This window comes from Moschus berezovskii, chromosome 8, assembly GCF_049115385.1.
Source record: "Moschus berezovskii isolate FMDL1 chromosome 8, NW_MosBer_1.0, whole genome shotgun sequence".
Taxonomy (NCBI): domain Eukaryota; kingdom Metazoa; phylum Chordata; class Mammalia; order Artiodactyla; family Moschidae; genus Moschus; species Moschus berezovskii.
The window spans coordinates 91,124,125-91,146,021 of NC_142467.1; the positions used below are offsets into that span (position 1 = coordinate 91,124,125).

Below are 21,897 nucleotides of genomic sequence, written 5' to 3' on the forward strand. Positions count from 1 at the left end.
ATTTCACTGAAAGCCTAGAAATATGGAAGTGGCCTGGCCTTCTCTCTGAGTGGCCTGAGTGTCAGCTCTAATGGTCAGAAGAGGAGGAAAGTCTTCAGCCAGGAGAACAGAGTGTCCTGGCCAGGTCACTGCCAAACGTGAGTGTCTGTGGATGTGTGGACTGGGGCAGAGCTAAGCTGTGCCAGGACTCCAGGCCCAGGGAGCGAGTCCCAAGCTGACAGAGGAGCAGTGGCATGTGTCTCAGGAGCCTCAGTAATTAGATTCCTGGGCCGCCTCCCACGCTTGTTCCTCTCTGTCATCCTTGCACTTGCGGTAGTCTGAGCTGCACCTGATAGCCACGTCTCTCCCCCAGAGCTTCAGAGGGACCGATCCTGAGCCCCTGCTTATGCTAGAGTATGGTGATGGTCAGGCCAAGGCTGAGAGCGTCCAGGGAACAAAACGGACCATCCAGCTGTTTCCTGATCCCTCTGCTGTTCTGCCTGGAGAAGCCGATTTGTAAAAGGAGGCACCTTCTCTGCTCAGGGACCCAGTGTGGCTGGCTGATAGAAGCCTTCAACTATCAGGGGAAGCTGGAGGGAACCCCAGGATTGGGCCTCTGTTTGGGGGCTACAGGTAGCAGCACTGAGGCACCTGGTGCTAGGATAGGCTGGGTGATTCTAGGGCAAGCTGACTGTACGCTCTGGGCTGAGCAAGAAGCAGGAGCGAGGGTAAGCTTGGGGGTGTCTCTGAGGCAGGGGCTGAGACCACAGTGCTTTTGTAAGCTACTTTATTGAAGAAAGCAGTCAGTCACATGGGCCTCACTCCCACCTCTGACAACCTGTTCTGTCACTTCCCTACTTGGGCTGGGCTGCTCCTGGCTCTCCCACCTGTCTGCTGCCTCCCTCCATTCCTCCCAACACCCTCCACTCCCAGGCCTCAGGGCCAGAGCCTCCTCGGGCCCAGCTGGGTAAACCTGCCCCCACCCTGCTGCCCGGCAGTCCCTTTGTTGGGTCCCAGAGCAGATGGGTTTTCTCTGTAAAAACAGAGACAAAGCAGGTCCGACGGGAGTGCTATTGGGGACTGCAGGCATGATCAGGACATGTCTAGTCCCTGATGCAAGGGGCATGGCATAAGTCACCAATGCAGGGTCTAAACCCCTGATTGACTGCATACAAAACATGTGAGCTTGGGGTGGACGCTCACCCTTCCCAAGGCTCAGTTTCCTGATGAGAATTGGTTCTGCTCTCGTGCCTGCCTTAGAATCTGGCTCAGGGCCAGAAACTAGGCTCCGATTGTCAGAATTGGCTTTGTCTCTGTTTGAATCTTCAGAAGCTGGTTTCCTCTGGAGCCTCTCTAGCCTCTCAGCCCCCAGGGGGTTTGTGGCAGGGTGGGGAGTCCCCGCATCTCCAAGACTACTTAATCAGGTCTAGGCTAAACACACAGCATGCACTCAAAAAGTTGGTTGAGGGATCAAATGGCACAAAACTAAAGCTGGGAAACTCCCTTTGTCACAGGCACGCCCTCCCCTGAGTTCTGTTGCACCAAACACAGCTCACAGGCTAGCTTTGTTGCCCCCTTGACTAGCCCTTTCATCCCAGGATATGTGGGGCATTGCCGTTACTCCACTTCAAAAGCTACACCACCTCAGACCTTCTTTCCAGATGTTACCTGGTGCCCAGGCCCCTGGCTGTCTCCTCCCCTTTGAGAGCCCCTCAAATCTTGCTAAGGGCCGCCTTGCTCCCTCTCACTATAGGGCCAAGCTCTGGCCCTGCAGAAGGCCCCCACAACCCCTCCCCATCCAGCCCTGCCCCAGACTGCTATTCTCTCCACCCTGCAGACTCACAGGTTCCTAGCCTTGACTCGCAGACTACTTAGTGAACAGACCCAAAGGCCAGAAGCCACAGGACCTGGAGTCGGGCCACATAGGCTACAATGAAACGGGAGTTTCTCGGGTTCTTCTTTGGGTACCCTCTGGGTCCTGGAGTGGCTAGGACTGTGGAGTGGGCATCCCATGAAGAGGAAGTGCCCCTATCAAGACTCGGATCTCCTTGGAATCCAGGCTATTGACTGACAGGAGAGGGCTGGGCCTTGAAGGAAGGCTGTATTGGCCTGAATAGAGCAGACTGTATCTAGCGATCTGTGGCCCCAGGGCCAGGACAGGGCAGGTTAGGGTCTTGGCTCTCTGGTCAGCCCCCGGCACTTCACAGGAAGGTATCCTCAAGGGCTGCTCCATCAGTTTCACTACACACCCTACTCGGGGCTGCTTCCAACTCTGGGCAGTCCCCTGGGTTGGCCTCAACTTCAGCCGGAGATTGTTCCTGTTTCGGCCCTTCCCTCAACCCCCACCCTAGGCTGAGTCCCAAGGGCATCTCCCAAGGGCATCTGTTCCTGCTGGAGCCTGCCAGTCCATTGAGGAAAAAGCATTGTAGTTTCTCCTGACCTTGGACAGATCTGGCCACACACAGCAGGCCTGGGCACAGTGCCCTGAGCTACTTGAGGCTCCCCTGAAGGACAGGGCCCCTGAGCATGCCTCCAGGACAGCAGGAACAGATGAGCACAAGTCTCTGCCTCCTGGATCCCCTCATGCCCTGCCTCTCTCTGGGCCATGGCTGAGGGATGAGCTGTAATAATAATTCCTGTAACAACAATAATATTGTTACTAACAAATGTTTTTGAACACCCTCTCTGTGCCAGGCTCTCTGTGGCTGCTGGGGAAACATAAATAAATAAGATAGACACAGTCCTTGTCCCTACAGATCTCTCTACCACAGCCCTGGGCAGGGATGGGCCCTGGCATATGGAAAAGCACTCAATATGTTTTTGTTGAATGAATAAAGAATACATGAAGTGAGCAGTCTGGTTGTACCCAGCAGCAGTGATGCCTGGTGGGGTGTGCAATAATAAGTGAAGGCCACCAGGGCAGAGGTAAGGCATGACCCAGCTGCCATCATCCCCACCTTGGAGAGGGCTCCCAGACACTTTAAACTGCCCTGTGACCTGGTGCTTCAGCATGATAGGGATTCAGCAATACAGCAATCCCCCAGGAAATAAGAGCAACAAGCATGAAAAGGAAATTCTGAGAATTTCCTGGAGGGAGTATTGGGGATGAACTGAAGCACCTTGCCTAATTCACTGTTCAGCAGCAGGGCATCTCAGCAGTGAGACTACAGTGTGACTCCTAAGAAGGTCTGCCTCCAATCTCCAGGAACACAGCCTTGCCCAGGCCTGTGTCCCGTGGGAAGATGCTGTCTGATGCGGGCCTCTGACATCCCCTCAAGTCAGGGGTGCCATCAAGGACCCACTGTGGAGGATGACTGCCATGGACCCTGGAACTACCCCAGAAACTGCTCAATGAAACAGGAAAGTTTATACCCCTGATTTTGGAAGAGCCACTCCCCACCACACCCCTGTCTTCAACCCTAGGGTAGAAGCCTTCAGAGATGGATTACCCAGCCCAGAGCCTGAAGGGCTAGGAAAGACATACTCAAGAGGACCACTCCTGGACAGGGGTGATATACTTCCCCCAAAGGAAGTAAAGAGGAAGGCAGTGAAGGAATTTCAGGGTGGGGGTGGTAGTTGGGAGTCCTGGGGGTGTGTAAGCTGGGAGAAGTCTAAGGAAGAGTTTCAGGAGTCCACTATGGGATGCCTTGGGCAGGAACTTCCTCAGCCTCCTGAGGACCCACCTCCCCACTGCAAAGATCTGCACATTTCCATTCACCGTGGATCCTGGAGTGCCGATGAGGTGTCTGATCACCCAGTCGTGCGGTGCACTTAGTTCTCAGACAGCCAGTGACACTGTTAGCTGCTCCCAACCTCCACATCATTCAGTGGGGCCCAAGTCCTAGGGATCCTCTGGCCTAAGGGCCCCTGAGAGACCATCCAGCCACTGACTCTTTACTAGCCCTTCTGCTTGGTTGGTCCCTGTTGAACACAAGTCTGTACAGAGTTGAGCAGAAACCTCCTTGCTCACAGAATTGAAAGTCCAATGGCTGGCACGCTCTGGTTATGTCCCCCCAACCTGTGCATTCCCATATATATCCTCCAACACACACACACACACACCACTGCCACACACACCACTCATGTTTCTCTGCCACCTGAACAGACAGCAAACAGCACCCCTTCTCCCAGAGAGGCATCCATGTTCCACCCTGAAGAGCGCACCCACTTCCTTGGACTACCCTAACTGCGTGCCTCTCAAGTGTCCTTTCTTGAGGTGTTATAGATCCAACAGTTCCATCTTACCCCATAACGTGTTAGCCTCCCAAGGGCAGCGTTCTTAACAGAAGTTGGACAAGAAGGCACACAGAGTTATCAACAATGGCTAAATAAGGGGTCTCCTCCGGGTCTGGAACAGCACACAGTGCTTCCCTGATGTAGCCAGGCCGAAGTGTCCATGATGGCCTGAGAGTGGTCAGTGGGGCCCTTACCAGGCCATGGCACCCTGAAGGACAATGGCACTCTTCATGGCATCCTGAAGGACAATGGTTGAGAGAGAAGACCAGGAAGGTCCCAAGTGAAGGGCTGCCCTAGATTCCACTCCGCTCAGGTACTTCACACCCCTGCAATGTGGCACAGCCAAAACCGGAGCCACACTAGTTGCTCCTTTCCTGGGTGGGTAGCTTTCCAAAACTTACAAGGGAGGATGAAAAAGGGCCGTGAAGGCAGGAAGAAAGCCTGGGAGGATAGGGCAGCTGGAGAAAGCCTGAGTGTCCTGGGGAAGCAGTGACACTTGTAAGGACATGACAGGGCACCCAAGAGAGCCTTCCTGACCTCCCCAAACGAGGTCGGGTACTTTTTTTGTCCCCCCTCCCATCCTCGGCACTGCCCGCTGTCAACCTGAGTCTGTGGCCCAGGTCTGCTCAGGGGCAGGGCTCCCCATCAGTGCTCGCGGTTCAGAGGACTCCTCGCAGAGGTGGGGCCCAGAACTGCCTGCCAGGACCCTGAGGAGGTTCGAAGCAGGGCGAGGCCCCATCCCCCATCTGGGCAGCCCCTGCCCCCCATCTTTCCCCGGGCGGGGGCGCCGCCCGTCAGAAGCAACTTCAAAGGACCCGGCTTGAGCTTCCGCGGCCCGCAGAGCTGAGGCTCGGGCAGGACCTCGGACGTTGGAGCCGTCAGGGTCCGGGGTCTCTGAGAACCTGGTGGGGGTGCCGGGCTGCAGGCGGTCGGGGCTGAGGGGCGGGTCCGCAGAGCCCCCCGAAGTGGGAGGGCCGGGTCAGCCGCGGGCCAATCCCGGCGCGCAGGGAGCGGGGCGGGGGCCGGGAGCGGGTGAGGGGGCGGGCGGGCCGGGGGCGGGGCGCGGCGTCCAGGCGGCGGCGCGGACGGCGGCGGCTCCTCCGTGTCCGGCTCCGGCTCCGGCTGCGGCTCCGGCTCGCGATGCCCCACACGGTGACCCTGCGCGGCCCTTCACCCTGGGGCTTCCGCCTGGTGGGCGGCCGGGACTTCAGCGTACCCCTCACCATCTCGCGGGTGAGTCCAGCGACCACAGGGCGGCGGGGTGGTCCTGAATCTTGAGACCCAGCCCTTGAGGTCCACTCGGGACCCGGATCCCCGACGTCCTGGAGGCTCGGAGGCCAAGCGTTGGCCTCGGTGACCCGCAGGCTGTAGAGGCGGCTTCCAGGCTGGGCAGCGCCTCCGCAGCCCCCTCCCCCTCTCCCTGGGCCTGCCTGCCCTGTCTCTCGGAGGACCCCCCTACAAAGAGTTCACAGAGCAGCCTCCCTGCTGGCCTCATTTGGGAGAACTCAAGCGCAGGCCATGGAAGGACCAAAGTCATAGCCAAGGATCGGGACTGGTCAACAGAGGCCCAGAAATGCTGCTTACATTTGAACCCCTCCTGAAGATTTGGGGCAAAATGACTGCGAGACCCCTTCCCTATCAAGGGTCTTTGCCAGCGGAGCTGTGTGACCCCAGAAAGGTCTGGGGTCCTCTCTGAAACTGAAGAAAGAAAGATCCAGCCAGTTCCCCTCTCTGGTTTTGGTCAGTCTCTCATTCATGACCTCAGTTGTCCTAAGGGAAAGTGACCAGGAATTTTTGGCTTCCAGGGGAAGGGGAGGCCTGTCTGTGCAGTTGTGAGACCACTTCCCTACAAGACTCACAAGGCCGGGGGCCAGGATCACCTCAGCCCAGTTCCTCAAGTTTCCATGGCCATGCACTGCCCCAGGCTTAGGACAGTGGAGGAAGAGGAGGGAGCACAGCCCTGGGTGCTGGCTAATCCAAGAAGAACAGAGGGGCAGAGGAGAGGACTCGGGCCCTGTCAGGGGGTGCCCAAACTGGGAAAGATAGGATCCTGGCCCAACCTTGGAGTCCCATATTTGAAGGGCCAGAAGAGGAGACCCAGACTCTGCCCCTACGAGTCCCAGTGTAGGGGGCCAAAGAAGAGAGAACCCTGCCCTTGGAGGCTCCCAGTACGAAGGGAAGAAAGGCAGGGACCTGGGGCCATCCCTTGACCCCACACAGGCTACTTTGGCCTTCGAGACCGTGTGTCACGGGAACTGAGAACACCTTCCCCCACCCTTCAGCCACATCTTGCTATGGGGGCTGGTCCAAGCTGGCTGGGCTTTCCGAGACGTCTTTCTAGTTCTTGGGAGGGGTTGGGCACCTAGTGGAGCCTGGCATCATGGAATACTGTTTCTGGGGGAGAGGGTGACAGGCAGGCCCAGCTGTCCTGGGAGGATTCCCACATCTGCCCTCACCCCATGGCCACTAGGTCTCTGGAGCTGAGTGAGGTGGGCCTTCAGCACATCCGGGACCCTATCATCTCCCACTTTCCTGAGAGAGCCCTGCGGGGTGTGGGGGTGTGTGTGTGTGTGAGGGGGCGGGAACACATCTGTGCCTGAATGTCATGCTGTGTGTTCACCCACCGAGGCAGGCTCGTGGGGGTGCTAGGCAGCCCTGCCGGCCAGGCACCCTGGGCGTGAGGCCGCTGACAGGCTCAGTGGCGGTGGCTGACGGCCGCAGGCGGCAGGGAGCAGAGACATCTGTTGCCCACGCGGCTGCCTGCCCGCCGAGGAAAGGCCTCCACACGTCACAGCAGCAGCAGCGGCGGCCTTGTTTGGAGCCGATCAGGATGCAGGCCGCTGGCAGGCAGACAGGCTGAAAAGAGTTTGCCAGGAAGAACCCCTCCTTTGTCCCGCAAAGTCACACAGCAGCAGCTCAGGCCTGAGGAGCCAGGATGGCTGAGCCCGGGTTTGGGTGGGATCTGGGGAGATTTACGGGGCTGAGGAGGCACAGGCCACAGCTTGCCCAGCAGGTACCTCAAGGGTAATTCTACAGACACTGATGATATGTGGGAGTGTCCTCACCAGGGGGGTTCAAGACCCAACCCCTCCCACGCTCATGGGGCTTCCCCCCCTCAATGGAGGCAGCCACACTCAGAGAGGAGGCTGGCTGCCTGGCAGAGCCGGGACTATGCAACCTCAGCCCACAAAGCCTTGGGGAGCTCCCCCCAAAAAAAACCACTGTCCAGGGCTCCTTCCTTGCAAACTATAGTGACTGCTGGCCTTGGCATCCTAATGGGTGTTGCTACTACCAGGTCCCTAGAAACTAGTGCCCCGAACAATTGCCACCAACTGTATGCCCAACTCCCTGGAGGGGCTTTTTGCATCTAGACCAGGTGGAGTGACACAGGGGCTTTAAAAGTAGCTGCTGTAGGTGAGGCCGCTGGCTCATGCCCCAGTCTCCCAGCTGACCTCACTGCTCCTCTGTCTCTTCCTTCTATCTGTTTATCCTGCATTCAGCATCCAGAAAAATCAGCCTGCATTCAACTCTGTCCTGTGATTTCCCTGTTTAGAATCCTCCCTTTTCTCCAACTGCCCAGGAGAGATGCCAGCTTCTCTTCTGGGCCTACAAGGCCCTCAGGTCTAGTCCCTGCTTTTTTTCTGATTTCATCTCGTCCATTCTCTCCTCACCAATGATATTTTGGTCACAGAAGCCTGCGTTTACTCTCACTCCAAGATGAGCCATTATACATGCTGATCCTTCTACTCAGAACACCTCTCCGTTTTGTAGAAATGCACACTGTGGCTAAGCGCAAAGGATTTGGAATCTGTTGGCCTGGGTTGAAATCCTAACTCTGCCGGTTGTCAGCTGAGTGTCCTGTGCATCTCTGGGCCATGGTTTCCTCATCTAGGAAATAGGCTTGCCTTGAGGACTAATGAAACAATGCATGTAAAGGCAATTGGGAGAGTCACGGTTTCCTGGCCTCACGCCCTCTCTGACCAGAACTCCCGAGCTAGCAGCGCTGGCAGAGCCCCAGCCACCCCTGCTTTCGAGAACTTCCTCCACCCACAGGGGCCTGAATGCACCCCTTGTACTGGCTGAGTCATCCTGCCACTAGCCACCCCCGGAGGAAGAAGGCTGCCCTCCAAAATGGGGAATGGGGCAAAGTACCCCATACCCAAAACCTCTCTTCTTCATCTGTAAATAAGGATGAGAACAGCCTCCGTCTCATTACCTGGTTGAGAGGTTGCCATGAGCTAGTTATGGCTAAAGCACTGAGCCCAGGCCATGCCACAGAGCAGGTATCCCTGAAGGAGAGGGGCCTGGCAGGGCCTTGAGCGGGGAGGGTGGGATGGTGCCAAGTGGGTGCCTCCCCTGGGAAGACAGACCTATGTTGGTCCCAGTGTCCAACAAGGGAATATTAATGGTGGCTGAGGCTATCATGCTCTAGAAGAATATTCCTTGGGGCAGCCTATTTCAGGGCAGGTCAGCTTGGCAGTGCCCACACCAGAACTCCAGCCAAGGAGCTGCCAGCACCTCAGCTTTGTCTGCTCACTACAGAGAACTGGCTAAGTGGAGCCTGTCCAGGCTTCCAGGAGCTCCCGCCCCATAGAAACAGTGTCACTGACAGCTCTTGAGCCATAGCTTGACACTAGCAAAGAGTCTGGGAGGAATGAGTGTCCCTAAAATCTCTCTCCAAAGGCTGTGCAGGGACCAGAGACAGGGTAAAGGATGTCCTATTACCTGAATTCCCCCCAGGCTGCTTACTCAGGCATCCCATGAGTCTATCCCCAGCCTCATGTTACTCATGTCAAGGGATCAGGATTGAAGGAGGCTCCAGTGTGGACGCTGCTGACCCTCTGGGGTCCACAGTGGCACTGGGATGGCCTCAGTGCCTGTCCTCCAGAGGAAAGGGAGCTGTGATCCAGAAATGCAGGCTGGCAGCTGGAAGTAGATGGCCCTCAACTTGCCTGGGGAGGTGACAACACAGAATAAGGGCTAACACTGTTAGGGGAGCTAAGTGGTAAAGGGGGCACACAGGGTTCAGTGGGGCCCCAGACGGGAGGCTCCAAGGGGAAATGCCTCTGTGGAGAGCCTAGGAGCTGAAGGATGACGAGGAGTAAGCTGGTAACTAGGGTTTAAGGGGTCAAAGGAGTGTGTTCCGGGTAGAGGGAACAGCACCTGCAGAACTGTGGAGGTAAGAGAGAGCTCTCTGGTGCCTGTGAGTAATTCACGTGGTCTGGATAGAGTGTGGGTAGGTGGAGGTAAATATGGAGGGATGGGGATGAGAAGAAACAAGGTCACTAAGGGTTTGAGTGTCAGGTCAAGGGACTTACTGTGTGATCTGGCTGGCTGGGGCAATGTAGGCCATGTGTCCATGTTTTGTATTAACTATCTATTTGAGAGCACATATCCCTGTGTGTCCCCTGCATGTCTATGGGCATATATGCAGGCTGCAAGAGTGCCATCGTACTTATTCCAGCCCAGAGGAATCTCCTGTCATATGCCATCACATCCTACAGACCTCCGTGAGCTGGAGTTGGGGCCTTTAGAGCAGAGGCCCAGCCAGGCCATGTGGGAACTCAGTCAGTCTTATGGTATGCCCACCCACAGGTCACATTGGCAGCAGGGCCGCACTGGCACGGTTCTGGGGTTGGCAGAGGTCTGCAGCAGAGCCTGCAGCAAGGCCATGTAATGACCAATGCCCAGCCATCTGGCTTGTCCATCCACAGGTCCATGCTGGTAGCAAGGCTGCCCTGGCTGCCCTGTGCCCTGGAGACCTGATCCAGGCCATCAATGGTGAGAGTACAGAGCTCATGACACACCTGGAAGCACAGAACCGCATCAAGGGCTGCCATGACCACCTCACGCTGTCTGTGAGCAGGTATGCATAGGGCAGACTAAGCCAGAAAGATGGGGGTGAATTAGGGGAGGATGAATTCTGGGTCACCAGCATGCTGGGTGAGCAGGGCCTCACACAGCCTTTCTGCTTCTGTTCCCTGGCACCCCAGGCCTAAGGAGCAGGACTCTCACAGGGGTTTGGCAGGCACTGTTTGGAGATGTGGGTGGCTTAAGAAAGGAAGAAGCCCCCATTTAATCTATTGCTGGAACTATGTTGGGGTCTTATGGCAGGGAGTAGACAACCCAAAATCAGGGCTGAAATAAGACCTGGGGTAGCCTCACGCTGGGGGTGTCGGCGGTGTGTGATATCTGTCCTTTCCCCACCCATGAGTGACCAGCTTGACGAGCAGTTCAAAAAATTTTATTGACCAACACCTTGTTTAACCGTCAAACCAATTTGATAAGGTAAAATCTAATATAGGCTCCACTTTACATGTGAGACAACTGAGATTCAGAAAGTTTGGAGGGCGCTTCAGGTCACACAGTGGAGCAATGGGGAAGCACGATTTGACTGAGCTCAGGTCTCTCTCACTTTCACCAAAGACGCCGCTCCCGCTGCTTGACTGCTGGCCCGTCAAGCCTTGCTGAGGCTGATGGCAGTTGGCTGGGCCTTGCCTCAGCGGGATCTCCCTCCCCCTGTCTTCCCTGGATCCAGAGAAGTCAGACATAATTGCTCAGCTCTGCCACGTTCCCTGTTAACAGGGACTTTCCACGACCCCCTGTGGATATGTGTAGGCGAATCCTCCCCAAACCACAACGTGGCCAACCAGGCCTTAGAGCCGGTGGGGCAGAGGGTAATCCATTGGCTCAGAGCCGTTAAACATGGTGGGAAGGCTTCTGAAGTAGCCCCATTTGAGTCTGGCCCTGCTCTGGGCTGAAGTCAGGACCCCTGACTCTTCTCCGGGCTGAGTGGGCCCAGCTGCAAGTCCAGGGCCTGGTACACTCCACCTGGCCCGCAGTGAGGAGGCCCTGGCCCAGGAGTTCAGCAGAGCTGGCCCTCTTCCAGACTCTGAGGGCTCTTAGGTACACGAGATGACCTCCATGAGCCTGGGTTTCCTTCTCCATAAAGCACGATCACATTCATCACCCTTTCTGAGACGGGGGTACAGACTGGCTGGGAGAAACATCGGCACTGCTCTGCCCACGAGGCCGCCCAACTTGGCTGGGTTCCTGGGTCCTGACTCACCTCTGGCCTTGACTCTGCTTGGCTGTATAAAGGAAGCCCTGGTAGTAGTGGGGTGAGGGGCAGGGGAGGCTCACAGGGGGCCTGATTCGGGAGGTCCACAGAGGGAATAATGTCAGGGGAGGGTGGCAGGACAGGGGCAGGGTGGAGGTCCCCCTTCCTTCCTTCCTTCCCGGTCATTTGTTCCGAGCCAGGCATGGATGGAGCCAGGGGTCCCCTGACTTGTTCCACTCTGGGTGTTTCAGCTCCCAGATGTTGCTGGACATGGAGCCGGGGGGAGCACATTCTCTCCTATCACAGATTCTGGGTTCCAGCCCCAGCTCTGCACTTGAGAACTGCTGTCCTCTAGCTGGTGACTTAGTATCAGAGCCCTTAGCTTCCTCAACTTCAGACTGGAGGATCTGGGATTGTGTGATGGTGACATACAGGGTCTGCTCAGTCAGGGTGAAAAGCTGGGGTCCTTTCCCCCAGCCCCGTATCCCTAATTCTCACGCACGCAGATTCTGGGGGATCAAGACAAGGACCCCCTTGACTTTCTGGGCCAGCATCTCTTGTCCTGGGGACTTTCTCACTTACAAGGCCCCTGATCCTGCTCTGTCCTGCCTGTTGTTCCATGACTTATGCCTGAGGCCCTGACGTGCGCCTGGCAAACTGGCTGGAGGGAGCTTCTGTGTGGAGCTCTGCCCAGGCCAGCCTCCCTACCTGCTCTCTTCTGTACAGAGAGCTCTAATCCTCCACAGATTAATGCCAATTCATCACAGGGTGAAAAGTGAAGTAAAGGCCCGGCTTCCCCGCTGTGCTTACTTTGTCGGGAGCTCAGTCATATATCCAGCGGTCCAAGCTAACTCACAATGTCTGGTCACGTTCTGTAGGACCTTCCCGGCATCAGCTCCAACCCCAGGGCCTCTGGTCAGATCCCTGTCACCTGTTACATGAGACACAAGATGGATTTGCACAGCCCACCCTCTGGGGGACTTAAAGATGGCAGATAGAGCTACCTGCCCAGCCTAAAGTGTGGAGATCTGGGGGTGGAACTTGACCCACAAATAAGGCTTTCATTCCAATCTGATGCCCTGGGCTATTCTCATGTCTCTGGGTACTTTGCACCCTCTGATCCTCAGACCTCAGGCTTGTACCTCTCTTCTGGGCAGGACTTCAAGGAAGTATAAGGCCAAAGAGCCACACGAGATGTCCTAGGTTTATCCTGGCAGAGTTCTGAGTATGTCCAGGTCATAGTTAGAGCTGTGAGCTAGGGCAGTAACTTGGGAGCATGGCTGAGGGTGCTGGAGCCGGATGCCAGTGGGGGTGGGACAGCAGAGTCTTGGTGCCACAGGCCTCTGAAAAGCTGTGGCGGAGAGAGGTAGCCTGCAGGGGACCAAGGAATGGGCAGTGGTGAGCAAGAGCAGAGGGACTGTGGACTACAGGTGTGGTCAGATCATTAAAATCCTCTTCTGAGAGGAGGGAGAGGGGCAGGGTTGAGCTGCTAGCCCAGTGGTGAGACCCCAGAGAAGTCCCAGGAGGCCCTGTGGGGTGGAGTTGGGACATTATTCCCCTTCGATGTAGCCAGCCTCTCTCACACTCACCTGCCAGTCCAGGCTCCACACGCCCTCCTGGCCTGCCTTCTCACAGGACTAGTTGGTGGCAGGACTGGGCCCCAGGCTTGTAGCCTCTCGGCCCCGCCTGCCCCACTGATGGCAGGTTTATGATGTTTTTCTCCCTCCTGAGTGGTGTTTGGCTTTTGGTTTCTATGGCGAAGCAGGAATTTCCTAATGGCCTGTTTCCCATCTGGGCTGGGCAGACATTGGTGATGACTCTGCCGGCGGCTACAGGAGGGGAGGTGCACCCCACAGAGCCTCCATCTCACTTCCCCCCACAGTCCCCGAGTGCCTGACCCACAGGCTTGGGCAGAGCTGTGGATGGAAGAGGGATGAGCGGTGGGCTCCCAGCTGATCCATGTGTGAGGCCTGGCTTGCCCCGCCCCGCCATGAGCTTGGCCCTCTTTGTGCAGAGATTCCCTAAGTGACAGAGAGGGTGGAAAAGTGGGGAAGCTGTAGGGCTTCCTTCCTAGGAACCAGACCAGAGTGGGAAGGAGCAGCTGGTGGAGAAGGGACACACAGCCTACCCCAGAATCCTGAACTGTGGCTCCTTGCCATAGCGGCTGCCATTCTGGTGCAGGGGAAAGTGCTGGAGTGGTATCCTTATCCATGCAGAGTACCAAGCCTGGTTCAGGGGGACCCTGGGCCCAGACCCCACCCCTACTTGGTCCTCATCCCAGGCATAGTGGGCTACTAAGCAGAGATTTGTGACCATCCTAATTTCTGCCACAGGCCTGAAGGCAGGAGCTGGCCCAGTACCCCAGAGGACAACAAGGCTCAGGCACACAGGATCCACATCGACTGCGAGGCCCAGGTTTGTACATATACCGCCTGGCCTGGCCTGGCTCAGAGCAAGCCCAGGGCAGAGAGGCTGGGCCTCACCCACATGTTTAACTGCGGATGTCCTCACTGCAGTCCTCAGATGCCCACGCCAGAGACCGAAGCAGAAGGCTTCTCTGAGCCCTGTCCGTGCCCCTTCAGGTGCTCCCCAGGTGATGGGCACCTGCAGTGGGCTCTGCCGGTACCCCAGGCAGTCCTGGATTCTGGGACAATAGTGCCTGTGATGGGCAGGGACTGGGCCAGGCTTTGGCTCAGGGCTATCACCTACCCAGTTGGGTTTCACTCTGTTGCCCAGCGATGCCAGATCAGGAGGAAGTCACCAGGCTTGGGGATAGGGTGGGGGACAACCACAGGCTGTGGAGTGACCACAGGCTATGGAGTACTCTTCTGTCTCATCCTAACCTTGGGCACCTACCTGGCCAGAGCCAACCTTAGAATATAAGGCACTGCCCTGCCTATCCAAGACCGAAGTTTTCTTCTGGCCATTCTGTAATTGCAGCTAGCAGGCCTCAGGCTGCAGTCCTGTCTGCTCAGTTACCTTTCTGTGTATGATAAGAGTCACAGCTATAGTGCTGTCCTCAAGGAATGTAAGGTGGGGCCAGGCTGCCTTAGGGCCTCATTTTGCCATGGGCCTGAGGGGTAGCCCAGGTGGCAAGGCTGAGGTATCCAGAGTGAACTTGACATCTCTGGGGCCACAGAGTTTAAACAAGGTGGAGACTCGACTGGTCTGTGATGGATCCAGAACTTGGGACCTAACATGTAGGACTATCTCTCATCTCCACTGTCTCTCCATGGCGGCTTTGCTGTATGTACCAGATGGAAGGATTTGCTGTGGCCTTGCCCTCACCACCTATCCCAGTCCCCATCTTTCTCTGATGTTTGTTTCCAACCTTGCTTTTACTGGCATCCCTGAGACCAGATATATACCATATGCAGGAAATGCCCATTCTGGAAGGGTAGAGGCACCTAGCAGTTCCGGGATGCAGAAGCCAGGGGTTGAAGGAGTCCAGAGAGGTATAAAACTCAATCAAGGGGTCAGAGAGGACTGGAGGAGGGCATAGCCAAGCCATGACCTGAGGGTCTAGGAAGAATATGGCAAGCAAAGGGGCTTGGAGAGAATTGTGCCACATACAAAGTAAAGCACATACAGAGGCCCAGAGGTGAGACTGTGCACCAGAGGTTCAGAGAAAAGTCCCAGGGGTGGCTGGGGGCAGAGGGGAGGGCTGAGGGCTCTCAGTTTCCTCTGCCCCGGACCTCAGCTGTGCTTGCAGAGATCTGTGGCCACACCTGCGTCTCAGGAGCTTGCTCCTGGTAGTCCCATGGACCCATGGGGACAGGGGGTGGGAGACCGACAAGTCAGCCAGGCCTGATATGGGGTTGACAAATGGGGACAGCGTGGTGCAGGCCCCCAGCTCTTGTGTGAGCCCAGCACTCATGTGTAAGTGTCAGGCTTTGCAATGTGCAGCTCAGGTCTGCTGAGTCGTCCGGGAGAGGCTCTGGGCCAGGGGCGCTGGGGGCTGGAGGTCAGTTACCCCTGCCCCCACACTTCCCCTCACTGACCTCCTCAAGGGCCAGGCTGCTGGTGGCTCAGCCTGGAAGCAGAGGGATTTTCCATGAACAGCAGGGCAACCCCTTAGCTGCTGCCCCTATTTTGTACTTAAAAGGTCATGAGCTCCATGGGTGGTGACAGAAACACCCCCACCCAGCCCCTGCCCGGTCGTGTCCTCAGTAACACAGACACAGGGCCCATTGTCCCCATCCTGCTCCCACCCTCTGCCTGCAGGGGGATGGGGGTGGGCCCAGCTGGAACCATCACAGGAGGGGAAAACCACAGCTGGCCCTCAGACCAGCACAAGGTACCCTGGCACTCAGCAACTGGGGTTTCAGGCCCTCCTTCCATATAGGGTCATAGAAGACTTCTCTCAGGCCTCACATGGGAACACAGCCCAGAGTGAAGGAAGGATGGTGATCAGGAAAGGTTTCCCAGAGAGGGTGGCATTTGAGCTGAGAACCAGGTGATGGTTTAAGGCAAGCCAGGTGCAGGACTCTGCCTGTCCTCTCCAGACAAGCAGAGAGCTGAAGCTCAGCCTCGGGGAGGTACCACCTGCTCACCTGGATTTAGTGCCCACCTCTGTCCCAGTTGAGTGTCCCAGATTCTGACCACAGGCTCGTGGAAGCTGATGAGCAAGCCCATGGTTACCCCCATGCTGTGGAGTGACACATCAAAGCTTCAACAACTAAATCAGCAGCTGGCAGGGACTCGGGCCCCAACAGCACACGGGCACATCGTGGAGAGGGGAAGTTCAGGAGTGGGGGCTCAGGAATGCTCAAGACAGCCATTCATCCAGGGATGGATGCGTGCCAGGCACTACGCTCAGCGCTTTACATGCAAAGGTCTCATTTTGTACCCACCAGGAACTTATGATATAGAAACCAGCATCTTCTCCTTTCGCAGATGAGGAAACTCAGGTTCACAGAGGTGACGTAACTGGCTCAGTGAGTGAGTGAGAAAGTTGGGACTCAAACCAACACTGAGGTCAGCACGTGTGTCTTAACCGCTGAGAGGCTGCTGCATGGGTGGCCATGGGAGGGACAGGGGCACTGATGACCCTGCAATGAACCCCCACACCCTGCTGGGCAGGGGTAAGTTGAGGGCCTTCCTCTAGGTCCTTCCAGCCCCGCATCCTGTTGAAGTCTCCTTTGTATGGGGCCCAGCCCTGCCCCCATAGTCCATGGCCCATCTGGTCCCCATTAGAGGCCAGGCCAGCCCCGGCCTGCCTGCCCTGCAGACACACGTGGGAGAGTGCTCGGGTTTCTCAGGGGCTCTTCTTGGACCTAGTGGGGTAAAGGTTTTTCTGCTGCTGTTGCCTCATTGATGGGGGCCCACCTGGGCAGCGAGAGACCCTCTCCTTTGTCTTTTAGGGTGGGAGAAGCTGGGACTCCAACCCTACTCAGTCACTCCGCTGCTCGTTCACCCATTCCTCATACTCCTGCCCAGCTCCGAGCCTGTAGAAAGCAGCAGCCTGGGCAAAGCCCTGTAGGCTCAACTGTGCCCCAGCTGGAGGCTGCCCAAGTCCTAGGCTTGCTCTTTCCCCCTATGGTAGGCCTCCTCTCCTCCCACCTGACAGCCCTGTTCACACGGTAGAGTGGAGGGACAGTATATATGTCTCCTCCCAGACTGGGGCTGAGGACACCTTCACGACCTGGGCTCTTGGGCCCTACCCTAAAGTCAGGGTGCTCTGGCCACCAACTGTGTCCCTGTCAATGGATAGGGACATGGTCATCCCCAGCATGACCGGCTCTGGCTCCAAGTACACATAACTCTGTGTGATTAGGTGTATGTAGCTGGACTGGCTGATCCATGTGTGTTGCCTTCCTGCATGGGTATGTCTGTAAAGGTATTGTGAGAGTGTGCATGCCTGTTATACTGCTGAAGACAGGCCTGTGTGCCTACAAACTAGAGGCTACACGGCCCTGAGCACTGCAGGGACAAAGGTCCCCAGTCCCCATTCAGACCTGCAGCTGCAAAGAAACCCCTCTTCTTATGGGTTGAGGAGGCATATTCAGGGCATCCCTCCCCTAGATGACTCCGTCATGGGCATCAGGCTGGCTGTGGGGTCATGGGATGGGGAGCTTTGAGCCCTGGCCTGCTCTCTGCTCCTCATCTGCTCTGTCTATGGAAGGCCACCCATTTTTGCTTGGGAATCAGGAAGTGGGGGTGAAAATATAGGCCTAGAGGGCGCTGACCTCACAGTGGTACCTTTTCTTAAAGAAAAAAATTTATTTGGCTGCGCTGGGTCTTGGCTGCAGCATGAGGGATCTTTGAGCTTTTTTATCATTGCTTGCTGGATTTTTAGTTGCAGCAATCAAACCCTTAGTTGTGGTATGTGGGATAACATTCCCTGACCAGGGATCAAATCTGGGCCCCCTGCATTGGGACCGCAGAGTCTTAGCACTGGACCATCAGGGAAGTAACACAATGGTACCTTTAAACCTCCTGCTCCTGCCAAAGGGACACAATGATTGATGACCCTTCTTGGCTGTAGAACAGGAGTTCCTGTTTTGCATTGCCAGCCATGGGCCATCTAGTACCCAGCACGGTTCTGACAGGTAAAGAAAAAACCTGGCACCAGGACCACCTTCACAAGGAAGCCACACACTCTGCAACAGACATGCTGGCCTTAAAAGTCTTCTTGGGATTGTCCTGCCCAAACACCACCTATATGGGCACTGGGAGTCAGAACCACCACAGGACTCATGAGCCAAGGTTGAGTCTCAAGGATCCAGGGCTTTTGTGTCTGACTTTCCATAAGCATTTCTCATTTCCTCAGGGGTTGAACCAGGCCCAAGGCTCAGCCTTTCCTCCACAGACCCGTTCCCTGACTAGGCACCGTAGCCCAGAGATGCCTGAGCAAGAGTAGCCAGCCAACACTCAAGAAGGCCTGGCGTAGCAGGGCATAGGTGGGTGTACCACAGAGGGTCTCCCAGTGCCTCCGGTTTCTCTCTCTCCTAGGATGGCAGTCCACTGACAAGCAGGCGGCCCTCAGCCACCGGGCTTGGGCCAGAAGACAGCAGGCCAGGATTGGGATCTCCTTATGGGCAGTCACCTCGCCTCCCAGCCCCTCACAATGGCAGCAACAGTGAGGCTACTTTACTGGCCCAGATGGGTGCCCTGCACGTGTCTCCACCCCACAGGTAGTACAGAGGCAGGACCTTTGATGCCCTACCCAGATCCCATCTTAATTCCTGATCCTTCAAATCTCACACCAGGTCCCATCTTGACCTTTAAGGGGTCTCAGCTGGTTGCATTCTGACTCATGAAACCTCACCAGAACCCTGAACTGGCAGGGGGAAGGCTGGTACTGCAACCCTGTCCCTTCGTGCCTCTTTCTCGTCCAGCACTGACCCAGCCAGAGGCCTTCCGAGGAGTCGTGACTGCGGAGTCGACCTCGGCTCAGAGGTGTACAGGATGCTTCGGGAGCCAGCCGAGCCTGCAGCTGCGGAGCCCAAGCAGTCAGGCTCTTTCCGCTATTTGCAGGGCATGCTGGAGGCCGGCGAGGGCGGTAGGACTCTTTTCTTTACCCCACCTGCCTTCCCACTCCTTGAAGTAGCAAACTCCGCTCTCCGAACCTGCCCCATCCGCGCTTTCGCGACCCCACGTCTTGCTTCCCAGCCATTAGCCCCGCGTGACTTAGCGACTGAACAACAACGCGCGTTCTCTGGGTCTCCTCACACCCCTCGCCGCCCCGGGGCTTTCTGATTACCACTCCGCTTTATCGCAGCTCCTCCTTTCACGCCCTGCCAACCCCTTCCCCAATCTCTGTGCGGGTGGCTCCGGAAGTAGGGCGCAGCCCCGCACTCCGCAGAAGTGAATTTTACCGCTTTTTCTGCAATGGGCTCTTGCAAATCGCTCTCTGGCTTTCAGGGGAACGGCCCGGGCCTGGCGGTCCCCGGAACCTCAAGCCAACGGCCAGCAAGCTAGGCGCTCCACTGAGTGGCCTGCAGGGGCTGCCCGAATGCACGCGCTGCGGCCACGGCATCGTGTGAGTACCTCCCCTTTCTTCCCCACCTGCCCCCAGCGTCCCCCCCCGTCCGAGGCTGAGTAAGGCCGTGCTTTGCGGAGCTGTCAGCCCTTGACGCCGTCCTCTCCGATCACCCGACCAGGGGCACCATCGTCAAGGCGCGGGACAAACTCTACCACCCCGAGTGCTTCATGTGCAGCGACTGCGGCCTGAACCTCAAACAGCGCGGCTACTTCTTTCTGGACGAGCGGCTCTACTGCGAGAGCCACGCCAAGGCGCGCGTCAAGCCGCCCGAGGGCTACGACGTGGTGGCGGTGTACCCTAATGCCAAGGTGGAACTCGTCTGAGCCGCTCCTGGAACGTCGCGTCCCCGCCTCTGCTTCTTTTAACGTCCCCGCGCAGTCCGTGTAAATATGTGTTTGCGCCCTGGCTCTCTAATAAACTTCCTCCGTTCCGCCTGCACTGTGTCGGTGCCCTGGCCTGCCTCCCTCCATCACAGGCTCTGGCTCCCAAGTGCTGCATGGTTCAGATGCCAAGCATTTTCTCAGGCACTGGGTATAACGGTGAGCAAGATAAATACTGTGCTGCCTGGCTCAGATGGTAGAGAATCTGCCTGCAATGCAGGTGACCTGGGTTCGATCCCTGGGTTGGGAAGATCCCCTGGAGAAGGAAATGGCTACCCACTCCAGTACTCTTGCCTGGAGAATCCCATGGACAGAGGAGGCTGGCAGGCTGCAATCCATGGGGTAGCAAAGAGTCAGACATCACTAAGCACCTTAGTACACCTGTCCTTAAGGAAGCCACAGCCTGGGTGGATGGCAGACATGAATCACAGGCGCAAGTCTATTAATAGGGAGGTCTGAGGTGCTTATAAGGGGACATCACTCCAAAGGGTTTGATCTGGATGGAGTCAAGGAAGGTATCAGCTGGGAACTAAGGGATGACGGAGGGAAGAGCTCCTGAGGGTGAAACTGTGTGCAAAGGAATGTTAAAAGCGAGCACAGGCGGGGAAAGGCCCGCGTGGGCACCTCCAGGAGCGCGGGCGGCCCCTAGCAGCCGCATGAGGGACTACACCGCGGGGATTTGACGGGAGATCACCGGTTTGGCTGGGGGCGGTGTCTGCCTCCCGGCCATCTCGGCATTCTCTCTCCCGGGTCTGCCCCGCGCCCCCGGCCCCCGGCCCCGTCGCTGTATCAGTTCCTTTCCTTCTCCTTCCCCGACTCTGCCCACCAGAGGGCGCGCGGAGTGAGTGAATGAGTGAATAAGTGTGTGCGAGTGTGTGAGAGAGAGAGAAAGTTTTTAGAAAGAAAAGAACACTCGCCTCCAAAGTCGAGAGTAAACGCCCCTCTTCCTCGGAGGCCCGGCGGTGACAGTGTGGTGGGGCGGCCCTGAGCCTCTCCCTGCTCCGTTGCACAGGCCGGTACAGACTCGCACTTTTAAAAAATAAAAGTGGTAGCAGAGTTGATGAATCCTGGCTATTCACACACGATGATGACGCGTCCTGGACTCCGGGTCACGTGGATTAACCCTCTTGTTAAGTCGCTCAGGACAGGAAGCAGCCTTGTTTATTTAGTGAGCCCCGAGTAATGTACGTTTGTGCTATTTTCAGTTTTGTACTATCACAAACCACAAAAGACTGCTACCAGTTCACACTCTCACCATCAGCAAACGACAGTACTCGTGTTTCCTCATGCTCCTGCCAACTCGGGGTATTATCAGGTTTTTGGTTTTATTTTTGCCAATCTGATAAGTAAAATGAGATATGTAGTGGCTTTAATTTGCATTTCTCTAATTACCAGGGATGAGCATTCATTCAACAGATATTTGTTGTGTTTGCTAGCAGGTGCTGAGTGATCAGGAAACAGAATGGTGTTCTCCTTCCAAGAATTCCTCTAAACCTTTCACTCATTTTTCCAAGGTTTAACTGCCTAATGATAGATAAGAATTTTTCATATTTTTGCAAGAATGTTTGTTACTGGACTCTATTCCACTGAACTATTTTCTTGCTATTGAGACAGTATCATATTGATTTAATTATTACTTTTTAAAGAGGTTAACGTGCCAATCTCCTCGTTCTTCATTTACAAACATGCCAAGATTATTCTCATACATTTCCATTTGTCCAGCAATTTAGACTCAATATCAGGCTCTGGAAAAACAGACAACAAACCTCTTTGAACTGTGACTGGGGTTGCCCTGAATCTACAGACTCAGGTAAGAAGAACTGGCTACAGTCCTTTCCTCCCAGAGAAATCTCTGATCTGTGCTTATTCTGCCTTTTTTCAGGTTGATGAAATAAAAATTCAGATCTTAAGGAAAGACCAAAAAAATGTAAACATAAAACTTTCTCTGCCCTTTGTCCTCCTCCTGTCTCTCAAGTGTGTATTGGGCAGCTGCCAGGTGGTTAAACAGACCTCCACACTGGCAGAAATGCCTGCTCAACCATAAAGATCAATTTTTCTCCGGGTACCAGTCATGTAATTCCTCAGAAAGTCACATTCCTTTCTCAACCTTGTAAGGGTTCATACTGACCCACCACCACTTGCCTTGTATGTGCAAACATTGGGGGAACTTTATATGCAATGTCAATATATAATTTCCCTTAAAGATAGTGCGCAGTGCAGAATACACTGGTCAGACCACCTGGGTAAATACTGTG

At 55.9% G+C, this 21,897-nt stretch overlaps 1 protein-coding gene across 2 annotated transcripts; it reads left to right on the plus strand.

The window, feature by feature from the left end:
• Positions 1–5,284: 5,284 nt before the first annotated feature.
• On the plus strand, positions 5,285–19,698 carry PDLIM4 (PDZ and LIM domain 4). 2 transcript variants are annotated; one of them, XM_055430570.1, is made up of 7 exons: positions 5,285–5,448; positions 9,930–10,081; positions 13,609–13,690; positions 18,230–18,411; positions 18,616–18,779; positions 19,142–19,259; positions 19,381–19,698. In XM_055430570.1, exons 1-7 carry the CDS (start codon positions 5,356–5,358, stop codon positions 19,583–19,585), a joined length of 996 nt encoding a protein of 331 aa, XP_055286545.1. In that variant the 5' UTR covers positions 5,285–5,355; the 3' UTR covers positions 19,586–19,698. The 2 variants fall into 2 exon arrangements, with proteins under 2 accessions (XP_055286545.1, XP_088694959.1); XM_088838833.1 differs by lacking the exon at positions 19,142–19,259 and having other exon boundaries at positions 19,381–19,588.
• The last annotated feature ends 2,199 nt before the right edge of the window (positions 19,699–21,897 follow it).